At 39.5% G+C, this 23,368-nt stretch overlaps 1 protein-coding gene across 1 annotated transcript in view; it reads right to left on the bottom strand.

Annotated features, from left to right (window-relative positions):
- The window catches only part of CLCN2 (chloride voltage-gated channel 2), a 2,181,634-nt gene that overhangs the window by 1,474,153 nt on the left and 684,113 nt on the right, over positions 1-23,368 (bottom strand). The window contains 1 exon segment of the mRNA XM_044070805.1: positions 21,947-22,031. Within this exon segment, the coding sequence (XP_043926740.1) occupies positions 21,947-22,031 (85 nt within the window).

Raw genomic sequence — 23,368 nt, 5'->3', positions numbered from 1 at the left:
AAGGTAGAGAGAAAACATTGACTGACAAGAATCCTGCAGTTGTTCAGCAAAAGCAGTTCAAGCTCCAGCTTTGGAGCAAGAACTAGCTTTCAGTAACATAGAGGAAAAATAAGTCAAATATGCTCTGAGTTGATTCAAATTAACAAAACACTGAAGGAGTATTATCAACTCAAATTACAAAAAGCTAGAAAAATGAAAGCTGCTTCAAAGAGATAGTCACAGGAACTGATAAAAACCTGCAAAAATCAGAGGTTCAGCAGTTGAAATGAAGAGAAGGCTTGCTGAGTATGAGCTTTCTCATGAAGAGATGTTTCAAAGAACAGCAGAATTAGAGGCCCGAGCTTGTAAGGAAAGTCTGAGATTTTCTGCCCTACCAGAAAAAAAAACTAGAAGTAAGAGATTGTATTAATTTTATGAAGGCACAAACAAGTAGTTGGACTGGTATTCTTCAGCAGGATTTGTTAATTGAAAGGGCATATAGTGTGTATGCTCCAAACCTGGCCATGAGAAAGCAGCAAAGACCTGTAATAGTAAAGATGCAATCCTACCAGGAGAAAGAGTTGATCCTCACAAAATTTGGCAAAAGAGCAAAGTATTAAAAGTTGGAGACAGTAGAGTGTTTGTAGAAAATGATTATACCAGGCAGAAGAGAAGCTAATTTATGTCAAGAGCCAGGTGTGAGATCCAAGCTGCTGTATTCAACTGTCTTCAGAGTATTTTTTCTTTCAGGTGAATCAAACTAATTTTTAATTGCAGGACAGGCCAACGAGCAAATAAGCACATTTACCCAACAATAAGGAAGCCATCAATAACAGTCTAATATTTCTGATAATAAAGCTCATACAGAGACTTTGCTAGTGAAAACTTTCCCAATGTTCCAAACAAAAATGCTTGAGAGACACAGAAATGCACAGGCGTTGAATTCAAGAATTGGGAATACATTGGAAATGAACTAGAGTCTGGAGCTGGGAAATGGAGATGAACAGTAAGAAGACCTGCAACATGGAAATTAGTGAATAAATTTGAGATACAAAGTAACAACTGCATTTATGAAATATGGCTGTACAAGAAAGTCGAAATAATGGACTTATGTTGGTTGAATTTGTTATATTTGTGAGGGATTGAAAAGCATTTGCTTCACTTCATGTCATTAATGTTTGGAAGAACACAAAGGGGAAGGGAAGGAGGAGGAAAAAATGTAACCAAGTAAAACAGTTTCCTTTTTTAACAGTACTTCTATAAAACTTTTCATGATGATGTTGGAATAAACATATACCTTTTTTCTTTTGTACCTCTTTTTTGTATTAAGAAATGTAGGCATTACAAAGTAGAAATAAAACTGCTGGACAAAAGCACGACTAAGTAAATAGGCTGTAATCTTGTGTTGTTGAGGTGGGGGGTGGGGTATAAAAGTATACAGATCATAATATATGCACAGCTGCTATATTTTCTCTTACTTTTGCATAGGTGAGTGTTTGGATTAAGACTCCTGACTTACTCTAATAAAACGTTTTAAGTGAAAACAAGTAAATAAGAGAACACTGAATGTAATGAAAAAGTTTTCTTCAGCAAAAAAATGCACAGCATATGTTTGGGGGGGTTGAGCTGAGGACTACATTTTCTTCTCTTTTTCTGTTATGTTTCCATGTATACAAGCTGATTATAGGGCAATAAAAAGCCACAACACTGGTTTCCTTAAGGTTAAAAGTTAATGTGCTGTGAAAGCATGAAAGTTGTTTTTCACATCTGGGAGGGGATTAAAGATAAAAAAAAAAAAAAAAGAAACCAACATCAATTAGTTAAGAATCACAGACAGTAGCATGTGTCTTACCATGTATAACTTTAAATTTAGTGAGTGTCTGCAGCTGTGTATTTAAGGTAATTGTTTCTACTAGGAAGGATAACTTCATTATATGAAGGTGCACATAGATTTGTATGTTTGAATTAAATTAACAGGTTATGGGAGTGCTCACTTTTGACAGTTTTCATTAAAACAAAAAGTCTTGTAAAAAAGTGACAAATTCAAATGGAAGTGACAAGGAACAACTATAAAGGTTCATAGGTAGGTACTAGGCTATTGGCCCTAGGGCCTATACAAGCCTAGCCAAAAAGATACCCTAGCTTTCGCCACCCAAGAAAATTATTTTCCTGTGCCCCTGTCAAGTAGAACCACAGAAGTGATCCCCGGGGTGAATTTCCTATTACCCATCTTATCATCAAGATTTTTCTTGAAGAGTGCTAATGAGGATCTCTGTTTGACATAGATAGGTAGTCTGTTCCAGAGTATGGGAAGTCTCTGGGACAGGAATCTATCCCTCCAGCAAGTTCTGTTAATTGTGGTGACAAGGTTTAGGTCCCTAAAGCATGTAGCTCGGAGGGATTGGGATTTCTTTAAGTGGAGCATGTCCAACAGCTCTGGGTTTGACATAGCTTTGTATGTCAGGCAGAGATCGCCTCTGAGTAGGCAATATGCGACCGAGTAAAGCTGGAGTTTTTTGAGACGGTCTGCATAAGGCATCTGTTTGAGGCCAGTAATCCTCTTTGTGAGGTATTTTTGCGGCCTTTCCAGTTGTTGTAGATGTCTTGTGAGGTACATACCAAAAGGGGCATTGTACTCTATAATGGGTCTAATGAGTGATGAGTAGAGAGGAACAATGACCTCTTTTTTTCTGGATGAGAAACCTTGTGTGATGAGGTGTGCCACGTAGAAGGATTTCTTGACCACTGTGGCAATGTGATTATCAAAGGACAGACTACTGTCCACCTGTGTCCCAAGGTCTCTTATCACACTTTTGGGGTAAAGAAGACTACCGTCTATGTGGTAGTTCATGGGTACAGAGGTTTTACCAAAGGGGATGACAACTGACAATGCACTTTTTGGCACTGAGCTTGAGACCATGGCTTTGACACCAGGCATCTGTCTCAGTGAGGCCCTTTTGTAGGATGTCCACATCATTAAGAGTTTCAATTATGGCTCCTAGTTTGCAGTCATCTGCAAATTTAGTTAGCCAAAGACCTTCTGTGTTAGCCTGTACTTTAGAGATGTAGATACCAAACAGGAGAGGACCCAGGACTGAACCCTGTGGTACTCCACTTGTCACTGGTCTGAAGTCTGATTTGGAGTCTGCTACTTTCACAGTGTGGGTTCTGTCAGTAAGCCAGTTGGCAACCCATCTTGTGACATAGGGATTTATACCTAGTTTAGTGAGTTTATCTATAATTCCAGAGTGGGGGATGGTGTTGAATGCCTTGGCGAGATCTAGATAGGCTGTGTGAACTACCTTACCCTCATCTATGGCTTTGGTGACTACTTCAAAGACATCTATCAGGTTTAGGAGATATGATCTGCCTTTTACAAACCCGAACTGTGTGGGGTCTAGAGTTTGGAGATCTCCAATGTCTTTATTTATGAGTTTTATGATGATACATTCCATGGCCTTGCAGACCAGGCTCATCAGGCTAATGGGGTGGTAGTTCCCGGGGTCTGTTGTGGCCCCCCCCTTTGTGGAGTGGGATAACCATTGTGGTGCGCCATTCAATGGGCACAAAGCCTGAGGGGAGGCTATGATTGAACATGGTATTTAGGTGGGGTGCCAGTTCATTCTGTAGTTCGTGTAGAAGGCAGCCTGGGATGTTGTCAGGTCCCATGGATGCTGTGTTCTTGGCTTTGGAGAGTGAGGTTTTTACCTCTGCAGCCGTGATTAGAGGAACTTTGCATTTTTCCTGTATAAAGATGGGCCCTTTAGGGGGTGAGAGGGGAGTAAAGTTAGCACTGACCCTATCTGCCAGGATGTTGGCAATATCAGTTGGTTCTGTATATTTAGTGTCATTGTACTGTAACTCAGAGCAGATCTGAGTGTTGCCATTGAGATTGTTGACATAGCTTTAAAATGCTTTGTGGTTGTCTTTAGAATCAGTGGTGATTTTGTTTTCATAACTAGCTTTAGAGGATTTTATGAGGGATCTCAGCTTCTTACTGAGGCTGACCAGGGAGTTCCTCCAATCATGGGATTTTACTCTTTTTTGCAACAGTTTCTTTCTTCTGTTGTAGAGTTTGTTTATGGCAGAAGACCACCAGATTGGCTTTTTTGGGAGGATAGCATCTTGGTTCTGTTAGGGATAGCACGATCCATGCATAGGTTCATAGGTTGGTACTAGGCTATCTACCCTAGGGCCTATACAAGCCTAGCCATAACAATTCCCTGGCTATTTCTTCCCACACTATTTACTTCCCTGGACCCCTGTGTAGCAGGCTGACTCATGTAAGTGCTTATAAAGTGCATTTGTGTAGGATTCAGCAGTCGTACCTCTATTGTCCATCTGCATGGGTGTCGTGAAGTTTATACAAGGTCAACATGCTAAACATTAGTGTGTGTATCACACAAGCTGGAAATAGACATCTGAAAAAGCTGTCATATATAATTGGTGGGAATAACAACTTCTTATCATAACAGTGACACTTTCCATATTATCGTGGAATGTGAATGATCTCACAGGTGCAGATAAAAAAGAGAGAAATTTGAATTACATTAAGAAATACAGAGAGCAAATAGCAATGTTATAGGAGACACGTTTGGAAAAAAATGAGCATGTGAAATTGATAATGAAAGAATTACAGGATGAGTATTCAGCAGAATATCAGGAACAAAGGAAAATGGAAGTAATTATACATATTGCTAGATGAATTCCAATAGTCATAGAAGAGGAAAAAAAAGATAATAATGGCAGATTCGTGGCAGTATGGGGCTACTGCAAAGAGAGGAGTGTTACACTGTCATGTATTTATATTCCACCAAAAACTGCTATTATGCAACTTGGGAGAAATAATAAGCTTCCAGGTTGGAATGTTACTTGCAGCAGTGATGATGTATTGGGGGGCCTAGAAAGGAAAATATAACAAAAAGGGTAGATTTATGTAGAAAATTTTGAAAATATTTGGCATGGAAGATGTGAATTCAGTAGTAGGAATTCATAGAGAATTTACATATTTTTCCTCAAGGTACAATAACTGGAATAGACTAGACAGAAATAACACTTCACATGAACATGTGCATTTAATTGAGAGTTTTGACACACATTGAAATAATACTTCAGAGCATGTACCAATAACAGCCAAAATAAAAATGCAGGATAATGAAGTAAAAATCAGACATTGGTGCTTCTCCACCTATCTGTTAAAAAGAGAGGAATTTAAGAAATGGGTAGTGGAAATCACTTGGAAGTTATTAGGAATATGGAAAGTACATCAGGAGTTACAGCTAGTGAGTGGGAGAAAATGAAAGTGGAGTTTAAGAATAGGGTAGAAATAAAATAAAAATATGTTTAAAAGTAATAAGAATTAGAGGGGCTGACAAAGGTTAAAACTATTGCAAAATAAAGGGAAGCTCACAAAACAAGAACAGGCTTATGGTCAGTTCTGTGGTCTACTTCCTTGTGGAAATTAGTGCAACTGACAGTGTAATGTAAATTGTTGCATATGCAACTAATGCCAGACCCCTGTCCCCTCTCTTATATGCCTAAACTGTAACAATGGTTGCCCACATTGTAATTGTTTCATCAACTACTGTTGGAAATAAAATTAAATTACAGTTACACAATATTTGGAATGCTTCACAGGTAACAGCCATGAATGAAATGCTGTGTTTGAATCTTGTAAAAGTAGACAGCCTATACAAAGCATTATGCAGGTATACAGATTGTGGCTGCCTGTTGAACTGATAAATGTTTGCTGAAGGAGCACCTACACCACAATTACCAATTCTCATCCTTAATGGGTAATGTCTTTGCGTTAAACTATAATAATGATATACAAACAATGAGATGGTATTAGTGACTGCCATTCAAACAAGGTGGCACATGCGACTATCATGCTATTGGTCCACATAGCTGTCGTGCCACAATGATAATGATTCTAGGGTTCCATGCAGCAGCGGCTAGTCTGCATGCAAAGTGAGTGTAATCCATGAATCTCTAGAACATGCCTTCTTCAACACACATGCATATGCACTTGGATTTATTTTAATGTCATTATTCTATGGAGTGGAGAGACATATGTCATGGGCCCACAACTCTGCACAGAAAGAGCAGGCAGGAAGATACACTACAGCTTGAAGAAGCATTGAAAATCATGAACCACTGAGGCATGCTGTGTGTCTGTGAGGATATTTCATATATGGGTCATTGAAATCATACAGCAAGTCCCAGAATGCAGAGTACCTCTACTGCTGCTAACCTGCTGTCTCCTCAGCAGCCAATTATTTCATATTACTCCTTGTTTTATGACATATTATTATTGCATTTCCTGTACTTTTAAATACATTTATTTTAATAAACAGAATAACCTATTTCTGTTTCATTATGTTACTGAAAGACACGTGAGGACTACTGAGATATAAAGTATCAGTGAAAATAACTAACATATGAGGAAACTGCAGTACATGTAGTGACATGAATGGTAAAATACCGTGAATATTCATTTTGCTAATAGAAATAAATTAAATTTTAATGGCTTTGCTGTGTCAATATTAGTGAAGCTGTTTAATTGTGATATGTAACTTTAATAAATTTTACGTTGGTAAAGCAATTAGAAGTATTCATGACAGACGTTTGGAACACGAGAATGCTCTTAAGCATGACATGAACAATGTCCTAGTTAAACAGAATATGGAATGTGATAATGTTTACAACTTAAAATCTCTTGTATTGTAGAATACTGAACCTGTGAACAAAGGTGAAAATGAAAATCTTTTAAGCCACGGTGGTGCAGCTGTAGCATTGTCGCCTCACAGCAAAAGGTTCTCCTGTTCAATTCTCGGCTGGAGCACCTTCTGTGTGGAGTCTGCAAGTCCTCCCCGCGGTAGAGTAACGTTCGAAAGACATGCGTGAATGGGCATGCCTTCGTTGAAGGATGGGCATCGAGCTGGCAACTTGGCACCGTAAAAATCTACTGCCAATCATTAGCAGACTGGGGTTCCGCTATGGCGACCCCTAACTGGGAAAGGCCGAAAGAAAAACAACAACAACCACAGGAAATAAAGTAGAATTTGTTCTTCAACAGAAGCAGAGAGTTATTATGTATTAACAGAGCATCAGTGTGAAGCCTGCACTGAAAGCATGCAGAAAGAAAACCTTTATAAAACTCACTAAATGGCTGCCTTATTGATTTTCCTGGCTCAAAAGTAACAAGTACAATTTAAGATGCATTTAAATGAATGGCTGGAATAGCTGCACTTTTTGTTTGCTGAAAAATAAGCATTTGTTCAAAAGCTAATTAGGATACATATCAAATGTACACTGCAAGGGGAGGGTGTGTTGGCTTTGGTATGCTGGCCAGATGTAGGTTCATAGGTGTATACTGGACTAACTATCAGTGGGGCATTTATAAGTCTAGTAATGCACCATAAATGTATCTTGCAAGTTTGTTTGAGTGTTAAAGTTATTTAAGGGGTATATGTAAGCTAGGGTATGATTTACAGACTGTCTCTTTCCATTAGAGACATAGGTGCTAGCCCTGGGGTGAATTTCCAATTGCCCATCCACTGGTCCAAGTTACACTTGAATAGGATGAGGGAAGAACTCTGCTTCCCATGGATGGGAAGCCTGTTCCAGAGGACCTGTCTCTCCAACATGTCCTGTTTATGTCACAAGCAAGGTTTAAATCTCTAGATCAAGAAGTTCAGAGGTTACTGGTTTTGCAGATGTACAAAAGGTCCATTAGAGTGGGATCCAGAGATGCCTTTTATGCAATGCACACATAGCTTCTCAACAGTCTGTAGGAAAACAAGCATGTAAACAGGCATATGAGGCAATCTGCATAGGACATATTGATTACACCCTTTATTCTTTTTGTGGAGAACCTCTGTGGATGTTTCATTTGCTACATGCGCCTGATCAGGTATATCTGATGATGGCCCATTGCAGAGGAATGATTACCTCTTTGGACCTAGATATCATGCCCTTACTTAAAAGTTGAGTAAAATAGAATGATTTCCTTATTGCCTTAAACATGTTAGTCAAAAGCTAAGTTACTATCCACATGCAGCTCCAAAGCCCTAACTACTGAGTCCACTGTTATGGGTGCGTTATCAACAAGATAGTTTCCCAGGGTGGTCAACTTGCCAAAGGGTGCTAAAATGCATTTCTTGACACTGAGTCTTAAGCTGTGGCATGGTGCCAATAGTTTGTCTGTGTCATTCCTGTATGCTGTTAGTGTCCCAGGAGGGATTCTATGACTGCTACTAGAATACAGTCATTTGCAAACTTGTTCAGCCAAAGACCTTTGACACTGGCCTTGACTTATGAGAAGTAAATGCTAAAAAGAAGCTCCAGCACTGAGGGACCCCACTAGCGACCATTCTCTTTCCGGAGGTGGGTCCCCATCCTAACTTTCTGGGTCCTACTTGAGAGCCAACTTCCTATCCAGGACATAACATAGGGGTTAATGCCCAATTCCATGAGTTTCTTTATAATGCTTTAGTGGGGTATTATATCAAATGCAGGATGGCACAGTGGTTTGCATTGTCACTTCACAGCAAGAGGTTCTCCAGTTCGATTCTCAGCTGGGGTGCCTTCTGTGTAGAGTCTGCATGTCCTCCCTGCGTTCGTGCGAGTTCCCTCTGGGTGCTCAAGTTTCCTCCCACGTTACAAAGACATGCGTCTGTAGCATTTCTCCCTGAGCCTCCACTGGAAATTGGCTCATTCCAAGTCAGACTTTCACAGTAAACAAATGATAAATAAATAAATAAATGACAAAGCCAGGTCAAGGTAGGGCAGTGTACACCATTTTGCCCTCATCCATTGTCTTGGTGACCTTTTCAAAGAAGTCCACCAGGTTGAGCAGGCATGATCTGCCTTTGGTGAAGCCAACCTGGGATGCATCCAGAGTCTGAAGGTTTCCTGTCATTATTAATTATACCAATAATATAATTCCTTCCATGGCTTTGCTTATAAGATTAGTTAGTCAGACTTACGGGTCTGCAGTTCCCAGAGTTCTTTTTTGCAGAGGGGTTAACCGTTATAATCCTCCATTCACAATGCACAAAGCCTGTCTAGAGGCTATGGTTAACTAGTCACTCCAGAGGTCTGTTTAGGTCATGCTTCAGGCTATTTAGGAGGCATCCTGGGATGTTACTGGTGCTAATTTATGCAGTGTTTTTTGCCTTACACAGTGCATTTGGGACTTGCTCCCTTAGTAATAGTTGGGAGGGATATGTTTGATGGTATTACGTGGGGGCATGGCTGAGGGGGAGCTAAAACTGGACCTGAATTTGCCAACCAGCAGGTTTGCTATATTTTCCACCTCCATGTAAGTGGCTCCATTAACAATCAGTTCTATGCAATATTGTGCACTGCCTTTGACATTTATGAAACAGCTAAAGAAAACCTTATGGCTGTCTTTGGTCTGGGAAGCTATGGCATAATTTGCCCTCTTACTTGATTACTTAGCCTGATGACAGATTTTGTATCCTGCTGGGTGTTGCACTTCCCAATTTTAGCTATGATATTTTTACTTTTGTTGCACAGTCTGTTTATGTTTGGATTCCACAAGGGTGGTTAGTTTTTTGAGTTTGTTCTAGGCTTGGTTCTAGGAGGGAAAGCTGTCTCTATGCATCTATTAACAAGATTGTACAGGGGTTCTGTGTACAATTCTGCAGAGGAAGCTGTGTTATGGGTTTAGAGCAGCTTCAAATGTTGTCAGGTAATCACTTAATAATAGGTAGCTTGCCCTAGAGTAGTTCCTAAGTGTTACAGGGTTTGCTGAGGTCAATGCATTGATTTTTATTCTGACGTTACAACAGAGGACACCATACTGGGTAGTACAATATTCTTCCATATCTGTGAGTACCAGATTCAGTATGTTTATACCCTAACTGGTAAATGGACTAACTGGTCCAGGATGTTTGTGCTTACAAAGTCCAGAAACCTCTGGTCTTGTAAGTTTAAAGTCATGTATGATTTCCAGTTTATAGATGGGTAGTTAAAGTCCCCCATGAATACAGTACTGGGTTGAATCAAAAGTATCTCCAGTAGGTCTAAGTATGAGCTATGGGTGTTGTAGGATACACAGGGTGATCTACAGCTTGCAGTGATATGATATGGGACTGTACCTATGCTAATTTAGACATGGAGAAGCTCAAGCGTGTTAACCAGTTTGACCAACCTTAAGTTATGTTTGTTTTTGATGTAGATTGAGATACCTCCACCTTTAATCCCTGCCTATACAGTAGCTGCTCTAAATGTTTGGGAGGCATTATACCCCTGAACTGCCAAGAGTGCTCTCCACAGCTTTGTGCCATGTCTCAGTAACTGGAGAGATTGCATTTTTCTAGGTGACTATAGTTTGGAGGGAGTGAATTTTCTTATTTAGGCTACTGGCATTGAGCAGTAGCACCTTTAGATTCCCTTGGGTTGGTTTTGCCAAGATAGAAGGTTTATCATTTTAGCATGATCTAAAAAGGCAATATGGGGGCAGACAATGTTTTAGCCAATATTCAAAAGCCTAGCAGGTACAAGTGCAGACCATCCTTGGCAAAGTAATGTGGCCCGTTGAACATATTCTCCCAAGATGACAAATGTTCTACCCCTTTGAATGACACCAGCAGCTAACCCAATTGTTAAAGTCAATCATCTTCTGTTTCGTATAGTGGCATCATCCCTGGAGAAGGCAGAATGCTGCTCAATGCTAGGTTCATACCAGCCTGGGACATACAGTCTGACAACTGCATAATGTCTTGCTTTGTACTGTCAACGGAAGCACAATTCAGGCATTTACACTCATGTGAGCTATGACTGGATCATACTGGTACTTGTTGTTCAGTGATCTGAGTGTGTGAGAGACTTTGCAGATCCTGGTCTCTGAAAGACAACTGACCATGATTTTCTCCTTGTTCAGCTTGGTGAATGGGGTACTGGTATGTCTCATAATGGAGTCGCATATGACTAGATTATTGAAAAGTGTGTTGGCGTGACTTATCAGGCTTTGTAGTTTCACAGTTTCATAGTTTAGTACTAGGCTATCTGCCCTGGGGCATTTGTAAGCCTAGCCATAGTGATGTGGCTTTTGCCACCCCATGAAATGGTACAACAATGTACAGAATAAATTTGGAATACTGTGCCTCTGTCTAGTAGTGACACAATGAAGGTCCCCTTATATAACAGAATTAGTTTACTGTGCCCCTGTCTAGCAGTGACACAGATGTGACCCCTGGGGTAAACTTACGATCTCCCATCCACTCATCAAGATTTCTCTTGAAGATAGTCAGTGAGGGGCTCTGCCTAATATGAACTGGGATCTTGTTCCAAAGCATGGGAAGCCTCTGGGTTATGAATCTATCCCTCCAGCATGTCCTATTCATACTTGTGCCGAGGTTTAAGTCTTTAGCTCTCGTGGTCCTGATGGATTTGGATTTTTTGAGGTGGAGCATGTCTGGCCTTGTACATCAGGCAGAGATCACCTCTGAGCAGGCGGTATGCTACTGAATAGAGCTGAAGTTTCTTTAGTCTGGCAGAATAAGACATATGTTGGAGACCCTTGATCCTCTTGGTGAGGTACTTTTGTGGTCTCTCCAGCTGTTGCAAATGCCGAGTGAGGTACATACCAAATGGGGCATTGTACTCAATCATGGGTCTGATGAGGGAGGAGTATAGGGGTACAATGACATCCTTGGATCTGGATGTGAATCCCTTCATGATGAGGTGTGCAAGGTAGAATGTTTTTCTTACCACTTCGGCAACGTGGGTGTCAAATGAGAGGTCGCTAGGTCTCTGATTACATTTTCCGTACTCAGTGGGTTGCTGTCTATGTGATAATTTGTGGTTACTTTGTTTTTCCCAAAGGGGATGACTATACATTTTTTGGCATTTAGTTTAAGGCCGTGACTCCGGCACCAGTTGTCCGTTTCTGTGAGGCCTTTTTGTAGGATGTATGTGTCCGCTGGTGTATCGACTATGGCGCCTAGTTTGCAGTCATCTGCGAACTTTGTCAGCCACAACCCTCCCATGTTTGCTTTAACATCTGAGAAATAAATGCCGAACAAGAGGGGTCCCAGGACAGATCCCTGTAGGACACCACTTGTGACTGGCTTTGAGTCTGACATTGCTCCAGCGATTTTAACTTTATGGGTTCTGTCCTTTAGCCAGTTTGCAACCCATCTAGTGACATAAGGGTTTACGTTTAAGCTGTTGAGCTTATCTGTGATGCCTGAGTGGGGTATTGTGTCGAAGGCCTTAGCCAAGTCCAGGTAGGCTCTATGGACTGCTTTGCCCTCATCAATGGCTCTAGTGACTGTTTTGAAAAAGTCAACCAGGTTCAAAAGGCAGGATCTGCCCTTTACAAAGCCGAACTGGGTGGGGTCAAGTGTCTGTATGTCCCCTATGTCTCTGTTTATGAGTTCCATAATGATTCTTTCCATAGCTTTGCAGACCAGGCTGGGTAAGCTTATGGGGCAGTAGTTCCCAGGGTCTGTAGAGGTACCCCCTTTGTGGAGTGGGACCACTGTTGCTGTACACCAGTGTTCAGGTACATATCTTGTAGTAAGGCTAAGGTTAAATAGCATTTTTATGTGCGGGTTTAGCTCCTCTTGGAGTTCAACCCGGGATACCATCAGGTCCCATTGATGCTGTGTTTTTAGCTTTGTTGAGGGCGGTTCTCACTTGGACATATGAGATGACAGGGAGATTACATTCAGCTGGGATAAGTATTTCTTCTTTTGGGAGTGAGGGAGGGGAGAAATTTGCACTGAACCTGTCAGCCAGAATGTTGGCAATATCTGTGGGTTCAGTGTATTTTTTGTTGTTGTGAACCAACTCTGAGCATATCTGAGGGTTTCCGTTTCTAACATAGCTGAAGAAGGCTTTGTGGTTATCTTTAGTGTCCTTAGCGATTTTTCTCTCAAAGTTGGCCTTGGATGTTTTTATGACAGAACATAGTTTTCTGATAATGTTGATCAGAGATGTCTTCCCTTTATGGGATTTTGCTCTGACGTGCAGTAGCTTCCTTCTTTTGTTATACAATTTGTTAATGGCTGAGGTCCACCAGACAGGACGCTTGCCTTTGGTGGAGAGGGACTTGGATTTATTTGGGATAGCATGATCCATGCATTCTTGGAGATGTCCATAGAAAGCATTTGTGAAGGATTCGGCATTGTAGGATGTGGTATCCACTGGCCCAGTGGGCTTAAAGGATACCATCTCAGTCTTAAGAAGAGTGAAGTCTGCTTTTGAGAAGTTTTTCACTGTGGTCTTTTGTGCTGGCGTGGAGGTGGGATATGTATATCCAGGGTGATTAGTTTGTGGTCAGATCTCACTAGTGAGGGGTATACCTCCGGTGTGGAGCATTTTGTCCCCATGTTTGTGATGATCAGGTCTAGTATATTATCTCCCCTAGTGGGAGAGGTAACTAGTTGTTCCAGTGCATTTGAATTTATGAATTCCAGGAACCTTTGGGCTAGGGTGTTAGGGCTAGAATAATGTACCCAATCTATGTTTGGGTAGTTGAAGTCTTCCAGTATGATGGTATTTTGTGATACATTCATATCCTCCAATGTCTTCAGGAAGGCTTGCATTTGCACCATTGTATGCTAATATCTTTATGGGCCAAGTGGAATCTGAATGCATTTATACACATTCATTTGTAAAAAAATATGTAATACACTATTTTAGATTTATAGACGATCTAATTTTTTTGTGTAAAGGAGGTAGAAATGATAGTGTAAATTTTATAAAAGACATACAAAGGAATAGGTTTAATATTAAATTTGATGGAATACAGTGTGGAGTTAATGTTTCTTTCTTAGATATTAATTTGAAGGGACTTACAGGACAATATATAGTTACTGGTATACATAGAAAATTTAATTGTATAAATCAATTTTTGATGGGCACTAGTTGCCATCCAAAGCATACAATAGAAGCTATACCATACAGTGAATTTTTGAGGATTTCCAGAGTATGTAATACTGAAGTAGAATTTAAAAAGGAAATAAATGACACTATGGAAATGTTTAAAGATAGAAAATATAATATGCAGGTGATACAGAAGAGTAGGGATGAAATATTTAAAAAAGGTATAATAAAGGGACACAAATAAGTGACAGGATGTACAGTAAAGAATATAGAAATTTAGATAATATTTTATGGTCTCTACATATAATATCTGCAGTGATGATATAAATAGATGTATATTACATTTTTGGAGATTCCTAAAAAATTACAAAGAACTAAGTGAGATGACAAAGAAAAAATTAATGTTTAGTTATCGAAGAGGGAGGAACATAAGAGACATAGTAGTACACACTAAGTTTGAATTACCCATACAAAATATAGATAGGGCAATAAGCAATATAGGAACTAGACCTTGTGGTAAATGTAAAGTTTGTGCTCATGTAGATAGTGCTTTTATTTACATAAATGGAATAAATTTTAAACCTACAGGTCTTTATAGTTGTGTTACAGAACAAGTTACTTATATTATTAAGTGTGGATGTAGGAAATTTTACATAGGGCAGACTAAAAGAATGTTTAAAGTCAGAATCATGGAACATCTGAGAGACATTAAAAATAACAAGTTAGAGAGCCCTTTAGCTCAGCATTTTGTTAAATGTCATAATTCTGAAACTACTAGTTTTAGGGTGTCTATTTTAGAAAACATTATTAGAAAAGAAGCTAGTGAAGAAAGTATAAAAAATTTACTTTTAAAGAAAGAATTAATTTTTATTTTAAAATATCAAACACTGGTACCAAAAGGGTTAAACACTGACTGCTGCTGGAAAAGTGTTATATAAATATGCTGCTTTCTTTTTTTAATTGGTTTCTTAATTGTTAAATTGATGTTTGATTATATAATGTGATAATGTAGGTGTGTATAAGTATTGGATGGAAGTGTTTTGTTAGTTACTCCTTGAAGGCTTTGTGTAGCAGCTAGAAGAGTATCTACAGAGAATAAACTGCTTTGGTGAACTGGCTGTTGTCTTATTTGGATTTAGCTGCTTATCCTGTGGAGCTGAAGAGCTTTTGTTGTGAGTGTCTAGTATATTATCTCCCCTAGTGGGAGAGGTAACTAGTTGTTCCAGTGCATTTGAATTTATGAATTCCAGGAACCTTTGGGCTAGGGTGTTAGGGCTAGAATAATGTACCCAATCTATGTTTGGGTAGTTGAAATCTTCCAGTATGATGGTATTTTGTGATACATTCATATCCTCCAATGTCTTCAGGAAGGCTGAGTGGGGTTCCTGAGATTGGGAGGGTGGTCTGTAACATGCTACCAGTTGTATAACAGTTTTGCCTATGGTTAGTTGCACCTGTATGGTCTCTGATGCTTCATGTGTTGCTACTAACCTGGAGGTGTGGGTGTCCTTGATGAATATGGACACCCCCCCTTCCTTTGTGGTTCGGCCCGGGTTTTGGGTCCGAAAAGCATGATACGAGGTAAAGCCTGGTAGCACTGGGGTGCTCTCAGGAGCCTTGAACCAGGTTTCAGTTACTGCACAGATGTCGATGTTCTCCATACTGAGGAGTGCATCGAGTGCCTGCATCTTGAGATTTAGACTTCTGGCGTTGAGCAGCATTACCCTTAGTTTTTTTCCATTTTTGTTTTCTAAGGAGGTGGGTTTGTCTTTTGAGCCTTGCCTAAAAAGGCACTATGGGGTGGCAAGAGCCTTAGCCAATATCCGAAGCCCAGTGGTGACAGGTGTAAGCCATCCCTTGAAGCAGCGTGGCTTGTCCAACATGTCATCCCAGGCAGACAGACATTGGATCCCCTTAGAATGACACCAGTACTTGAGCCAATTATTAAAGCTGATCATCTTGTCTTTGTATTGTGGCATCATTCTTGGTGAGGGCAAGATGCTGCTCAGGGTCAGGGTCATACCAGCCTGGGCTACATAATCGGAGAGCTCCTCTATGTCTCTTTTCATATAGTCCAGGGAGGTACGTCTCAGGTCATTCACGTCAGCATGGACAATGACGGAGTCATATTTGTACTTGCTTTGGAGTGACCTGAGTGCGTGTGTTATGTGGCGGATCCTAGCTCCCGATAGGCAGCTCACAGTCACCCTCTCCTTGTTCAGCCTGGTAAGCGAGACATCAGTGTGTCTGACTATAGAGTCACCTATTACTAGTGTATCAGGCATGGTGTTTGGCCTTAAGGGCTGTGATTGGTTGACACACTGATTTATTGAAGTATGTGTTGCATGTGTTTTGTTTTGAGGTGGTGGATTTTTGGATGTCTGCTTTGGGAGCCTCTGTTGTTTTGGTAAGCTTTTTATTAGAGCCTCTGAGTATGTCTTTGTGTTTTTATGTGTTTGGTTTGCAGTTGTGGTAGGTCTATGTGGGACTGGGTTTGTTGTGTGTGTGGTTACCATCTCCTCCTGTCTGGCCATGCTAGCCCCGAGTTGAGAGAGTTCAGAATCCAGTTTGGCTACATAGTTGCATCTCTCACATGTATCTGTGTTTGTTGGGAGGAGGAGAGGGTTGTCTGTGTACATGAGACAATTGTAGCATTGTCTCAAGATACCCAGATTAACCAGCTGAACTGGAGAGGACGCCAGTAATCTACCACTCGACATGCTAGAACAGTATAAGGGAGTGCTGTGCCTTTAAGGGAAGTGGATATTCACAGGGGTGGTAGGTGGATGTAGTGCTTTACTTAGTACGAGAGTGCTTACTTAGTAGAGAAGTTTTGAGAACAAGTGCTAGGTTTATAATATAGTGTAGTCTGATTATACTAAGAGTAGAGCTTCCTTAAGGGAAAATTTGAAGAGCAGACTTGGCGGAGCCAGAAGAAATTTAACCTTGTTTAACTGATTTTAAACAGGGAACTACAAAAGAGCTAGAAATGGTCCAAAACAACCAATTACTACAGCTCTTGTGCTGAGGTCACTTCCTACAGGGACAGGTAGGCTGCTCAAGGCTCCCCACTCCCACTGGTGAGCAAAGAAACTTCCTTCTATCCAAGTAAGGTAATGGACAACACAGGAACTACACCACAGCCCAGAATACAGCAATGCCTGTAAAATGGTCTAAACTAGTCGAGTAGAGGCGGGAAAACAAGGATTATTTTTTTGTTTTTTTGTTTTTTTCGGTTGAGGGTCTATATGTATGTGTGGTGTAGAGTGTTCTTTTAGCACAGTGCTTGTAGCTTTGCTTAAGATAAGTGATGAGGGTCTAGTGTCTGTGAGAGCTTTGGGGTTTAGGAAGATTGCTTTTAGTACCTCAGCTTATGTTGGTCTTTTCTCCCTGGGCCTCCACTGAAAAAAGACCGGTGTCCAGTCGGAATTTCCCGGTAAACAAATGTAAATAAATAAATAAATGTGTCAAGTGTACATTGTGTATGGTGGGTGTAGAGTGTGCGTGTTAGTGACACTATGACTGTTATTTTGAGTGCTTGTATCCAAGGGACTTGCCTCCAGTGACACTGTATAATTATATTTCCTGCATACAGTACTGGTTTCTCTACCGACTAGTTGGTTGTTGGTGAATATGAGACAACTGCTGCACTACCTTAGGATTCCCATATGCACCAGCAGAGAAACTGGGAAAGTGCATATTCACGATGTCAGGTCCTTCTAGGTGAACTATAAGGGTGTGGTAGGGGTTAGCTTGGGTGCTTTCAAGGCTAGAAGCAAAAAGAAGGCCATGTAGGAGTAGATTCTTGGGGCAGTGCTCCTCAGTGCACAATCTAGCCGCTCTTTTCACAAATTAGTTAATGGGTACAGTTTCAGTAGTTTTTCAGGGACTATTATATCTTTGGCAGGATAGCCTATCTGTAAATAATAGTAAAACAGTGATCAAATCTGTAAATAATAGTAAAACAGTGATCAAATCTGTAAATAATAGTAAAACAGTGATCAAGGAAGAACATCTATGTAATGCAATGTAGTACTTGGAGTGTTTAGAGCTCAGCCATGCATTATGCAGCTCTTCTCATTTGGGGAAAAAGCAGAATGGCAAATGATGGCGCAGTGAGAGTCTCATGAGATGGCTGGGAAAAGGTGTGGTGTGTAATTTACGCATGCCCCAGTAATAACAGATCAAAATAAATGCAGGAACAGCATGCATGTGCATTCAAGGTGTCAGGGCAGAAAATACATTTCCTTCATTTCTGGATTTTCAGTGTATATAACCAATAAGTGTTGACAGCTTTGAGTTATGAAGACCAAGTCATGACAATATTTGGTTAGGTTTAACTATCAAGAACTGGTCTTCACTAGTAGAACACAGTCCAGAATACTCACAGACCCAACCAACTTCAGAGATTTCTTGAAGGCAAATTTACTCCAACAATATAATGACTTGAAGAATTTCAAACAGCCTTCCCTTGAAAACACAACAACAAGCACTGCTGCACTTCTGGGAGGATTCAATTTTCACCTCAATATCTGCACACAGGCTTTGGTCCTGATCCATAACAAGTACAGTCCTATGTTTAGGGATAAACCCCTTTGGTGGAAGCCCAGCATAAACATGTTCAATAACAAGAGAAGAGAGACAAAAAAAACACCTCTTCCTTTATAACAAACTGAAAACCTCACACCTCAGAATTAATCACAAAAAGATTGCACAGGCAAAATCAAATCTTCCAAAAACTGGTATGGATTTTGAATTGCCTTCTGTGTTAAAGACAATCACAAGCTCTTCTTTAGATATATGCCAAATCTTAAAAAAGCAGCCAGCACTCCTCCAAATCAGTCTAACAATGTTGCTGTATTATTATGAACTGCATAAAACTGGACATTGGCTAACTAAAGCCCCTCAACTAAATCAGTTTGGGTTTTTGAAGGATAAATCTTGTCTAATTAACCTGGTGAACATCTTTGAAAAAGTCACTGTAGCTCTAGATAAAAGCAACTAATTTCACAATGCTTATCTTGTCTTGGCTAAAGCCTTTAACATGATGCCCCACTTAGACATCAAACACAAACTTGTTAATCTAAAAGTAAACCTTCACGTCACCTAATGGATAGTGGCTCAAATACAGAATCTAGCAAAGCATGACTGGGGACACACTCTCCACTACCAAAAACTTATGTTGTATGCTGTTGTTCAGAGAGTCAGATACAAAATTCAAAACTCTTAAAATAATTAGGAAACTAAGAGTTGTGTAGTGCACAGAGTGCTGAGATTCTGCTCTGATGGTTTAATAAATATGTTTCTTGTTTAAAAAAGCAGAAAATTAATAATTTATGTAATATTGCTTAGGGTATATGATATATCACAATATATGTGAAGTATAATTTTTATTATCTTAATATAGTTTGATTACTTTTATTACTTTTATAGAAAATTATATGAATTTGAAATTTGAAATTATAGGAATATGAATTTATATGAAAAAAAATGTCATTGTTCCCCTCTACTCGACACTCATTAGACCTATTATAGAGTACAACGCCCCTTTTGGAATGTACCTCACAAGACATCTGCAGCAGCTGGAAAGGCCACAGAAGTACCTCACAAAGAGGATTACTGGCTTCAAACAAATGCCCTACACTGACCATCTCAAAAAACTCCAGCTTTACTCCGTAGCATATCGTCTACTCCGAGGTGATCTCTGCCTAACATATAAAGCTATGTCAAACCCAGAGCTGTTGGACATGCTACACCTAAAGAAATCCCAATCCCTCTGAGCTATACACTCTAGGGACCTAAACCTTGTCACCACAATAAACAGGACATGCTGGAGGGATAGATTCTTCTCCCAGAGACTTCCCATACTCTGGAACAGGCTACCCATCTATGTCAAACAAAGTTCTTCATTATCACTCTTCAAGAAAAATCTTGATGAGTGGATGGGAAATAGGAAATACACCCCAGGGATTACTTCTGTGTCTCTGCTCAACAGTGGCACAGGAAAATAACATTCTTGGGTGGCGTAAGCCAAGGAACCTTGTTGGCTAGGCTTACGTAAGCCCTTGGGCCGATAGCCTAGTACCTACCTATGAATATAAATTTGCCTATGTCACAAGTGATACTTCAATAAAGGCATTTGAAAAAGAAAAGGGTAAACTTGTTAACGGCTTCCCTAGCACTAGACTCAGTCTTAGCAGCACTTAACGAGTGTACATCACAATTTTTAAGCACTGTCTTTAGTGTCGTTAAATCAGACCTTGATATAACCGTGGATAGTGCCAGTCATCAAAATAACAGTGGCAGAAAGTAAAACAGCTTTGTTTCTGCCTGCTGTCCATGCCTCTGAACTGTCCCTGAGTTTGTCTCACATTTTTCCTTTGTCCCTTGTAAATTTTTTTTTTATTTTTGTAAATCACTGAATATTACAATCAGTCACTAAGGCCAGACATCAGAGATTCAAACTTCTTATTGCTCAGAACATGTATAATGAAGCAAACCCCTTGCTCTATTACATTTTAAGTGAATAAAATAAATATTTAACATCTATTTCTAATTTTGATCCTTTGCCCACCATTTCATTTGGATATGTCCAGAACTCCTAAGCAAAGAAGGTTAGAGGTGTACTACTGACTGACAGCACTAATACTTTTACCTGCTTTCAAAGGCTGTAAAATACTTTGCACTCCTATAATTTTGTTTCTGTAACTAGACGTTCAAGGAGCAGATAAAGCTCCATGCACTACAAATATTTATCAGGTCACAGATCATAATCTTTTACTGTGTATTTTCAATATGGATGCCTACATTCACCACCTGAGTTTCGATCTCAAGGTAAATTTCTTGACAGCCATGTCTTGTAAACATAACAAGCTGGTTAGGATAGGATATCTGATCATAATCCTCTATGTGGCAAGGAAATTATTTTAACATTGAATGTTATTGGTCAGTATAAAACTGATACATCACTCAAAATTATGAAGCTTCACCTATGGTTTTCAAAGTAAAGGGTTCAAGCCCAAACAAGGGTATTACATGCCAGAACAGTCAATGAAAGTATATAACGTGAAAGAAATGAATACAGAAAAATTCCAAATGCCATCTAGCAAGTGAACAATTCAGCCTAGGCTAAAAAAGAGAAGGGCTGCTTTCTGATAATTCTGCATGGCCATACATACATGTCCTGCAAACTGGTGAGTATGGTGAGTAAGGCATAAAATACTTCAATAAGAAAAGGATTTCATAGTGCAATTAAAAACTTACCCAGATGTTAGCATCTGAATAGGCTCGTAGAATGCTGAGAAGTAAATTCATGTGTCTGACTAATGTGAAATAGGGAAGTTAAAAAAAGTCTCCCTCAATGATATGACATGAAAAGAAGGTAAGGTCTAGGGTGAAAGAGTTTGCTATCACAAAAGGTAGCAAATAATGTGCACACAGTAAGGAACAATTTTTAAACCACAAATTATAAATGAGACACAAAAGCTAAAAACTCCAGATTGGTTTAAATGCTGTGCAGTTTTACATACCTTCCTGATGCAAATGGAAAGGGCAGTGAACTGCCAGTTAGCTAGCTAGACCATCCAATTTCCTGAACAAAGTATATTTAGGACTGACAGTATCAAAAACAGTGTGAGGCAAGATGTGTGAAACCTAAATAACTTACTAGTCATTTACCAATCTAATAAATAAACTGTGTTACACAAGCCCTACTCACATACAAAATATATGGCACAACACAAGGATGTACCATAAAGAACAGGAAAAAACAAAATAATAGCTTCCTGCCTCCTTTTTTCAAAGTACCACAAGAACACAATGACTTTTCACACTCCACTGCATTGAACTGACAAGAATGTCCTAATAATGTGCTGTGTGTCACAGAAAAAAGCTAATTATTATGGCATTTAAAACTGAAGGCAACCTGCTTTTTAAAAAGGTTCCATCAGTAATTATAACACTGTGTACCATGACTTCAGTGCATCATTACAGGAAAGAAAAAATAAATTCAGAAGATTCTATGTCACCAGAAAGGCAGGAGAAAGTGTGATCAACTGCTGTCTCCATTATGCTGAAATAAAAACGAACAATAATGTTACATTACCTCCCCAGCCATGAACTGTCCAAATCCAGGGGGAAAGCTCAGAGTAGAAATAAACAGGGTCACTAGGGCAGGGAACAACAACCGCCTAGAGGAAAACAAAGCAAAATTAAAGAGTGACTAAGAAACAACTAAATACATTTGGAAAGCATATCTTTATAAAGCATGTACTTTATATATATATATTTAAAGCGCTATAGTTCAAATATGTTTTGCATTGTACATCTGAAACAATATGCAAAAAGCACAGTGATTCAGAATATGTATAATCTATTTCAAGAGTCCAAGAAAGATTCATTTGAGACATAAACTAGATGTATTTAAACATTCCTTTAGTAACAAATCCAGTACATTCTGAGCATTAAAATAAGTATTTTATATGATACACAGCATGCAAGTAATGTACAAATAGCTAAACAATTTGTGCTGTCCAATTAGTTTTACGGGAAAATAAATGGCTTGTGAACAATACGGGAAAATCACAGGACTTATGAGATGGACTCTGTATGCAAGTATTCATAAACGCAGCAGTTCATTCATCTCAACTATAAACAATGAGTAGAACAAGAAAACTGTAATTAATGAAAGTGTGGATGAAGTATGAAGATACTAACAGCAGCTAAGACAACTGAATGCAATGAAGGAAGATAAAGGAAGTACTAGTGAACCGATAATGCTGTGAGCAATGTCAGAAACCTTGGGGAAAAAAAAGCCATTTGCATACTTTACCATTACAAGAAAACATAGGCAGGTACAGGCAAAAGAGACATTAGCAGCATTTTGAGTAGGCTATGTGATACCTGCACTGATTTGGGGTACATTGAAAACATGGAGATCAAAGTAAAGACAACAATTTACTAATTTCACAAACGGACTGCATTTCACCACTATAACATTAAATGTTTATGTTAACGCTTTTGCTCAAAACAGCTCTCCATCACACTTGTATCTGAAGGAGAACTGTTTTGTTCAAAAATGTAAACAATACTAAAGCATTTGGTAGTATATGTCTGATGGAGATCTGCTTTGTTCAAAAAAGTTAACATTAACTATTAGCTATAGTGGTGCATAAGATTGACAGTAAAATGTTCACCAGAAAAATATCTAAACTGAAAAAATACTGTCAAATTTGAACTTGTACTAGGGGTTGGTGACCTCTTCCCACTATTCTGTGACTTCAGAGCTAACAGGGGGTGTGAGGACCATAGCCCCCACATGTGTGGTGCAGTGGGGTTGCTCCTCTGCAAAAACATTGAAAAATGTGACGATCTAACCAGATATAAAACCACTGAAAAATCTGACAAAATCAAAGCACATTTTCTCAATGTTTTAGCAGGGGGTTCCTCGCTGTCTTGTATTGCCACACTGTAGCTTAACACAGGCCTCTGTTGCTAAACATTCCATCTCTCCCTCCCTTACCCTCCC

Source organism: Protopterus annectens, chromosome 4.part1, assembly GCF_019279795.1.
Source record: "Protopterus annectens isolate FY-2018-M chromosome 4.part1, PAN1.0, whole genome shotgun sequence".
In the NCBI taxonomy this organism is placed as follows: domain Eukaryota; kingdom Metazoa; phylum Chordata; order Ceratodontiformes; family Protopteridae; genus Protopterus; species Protopterus annectens.
This window is presented reverse-complemented; position numbering and strand designations above follow the sequence as displayed.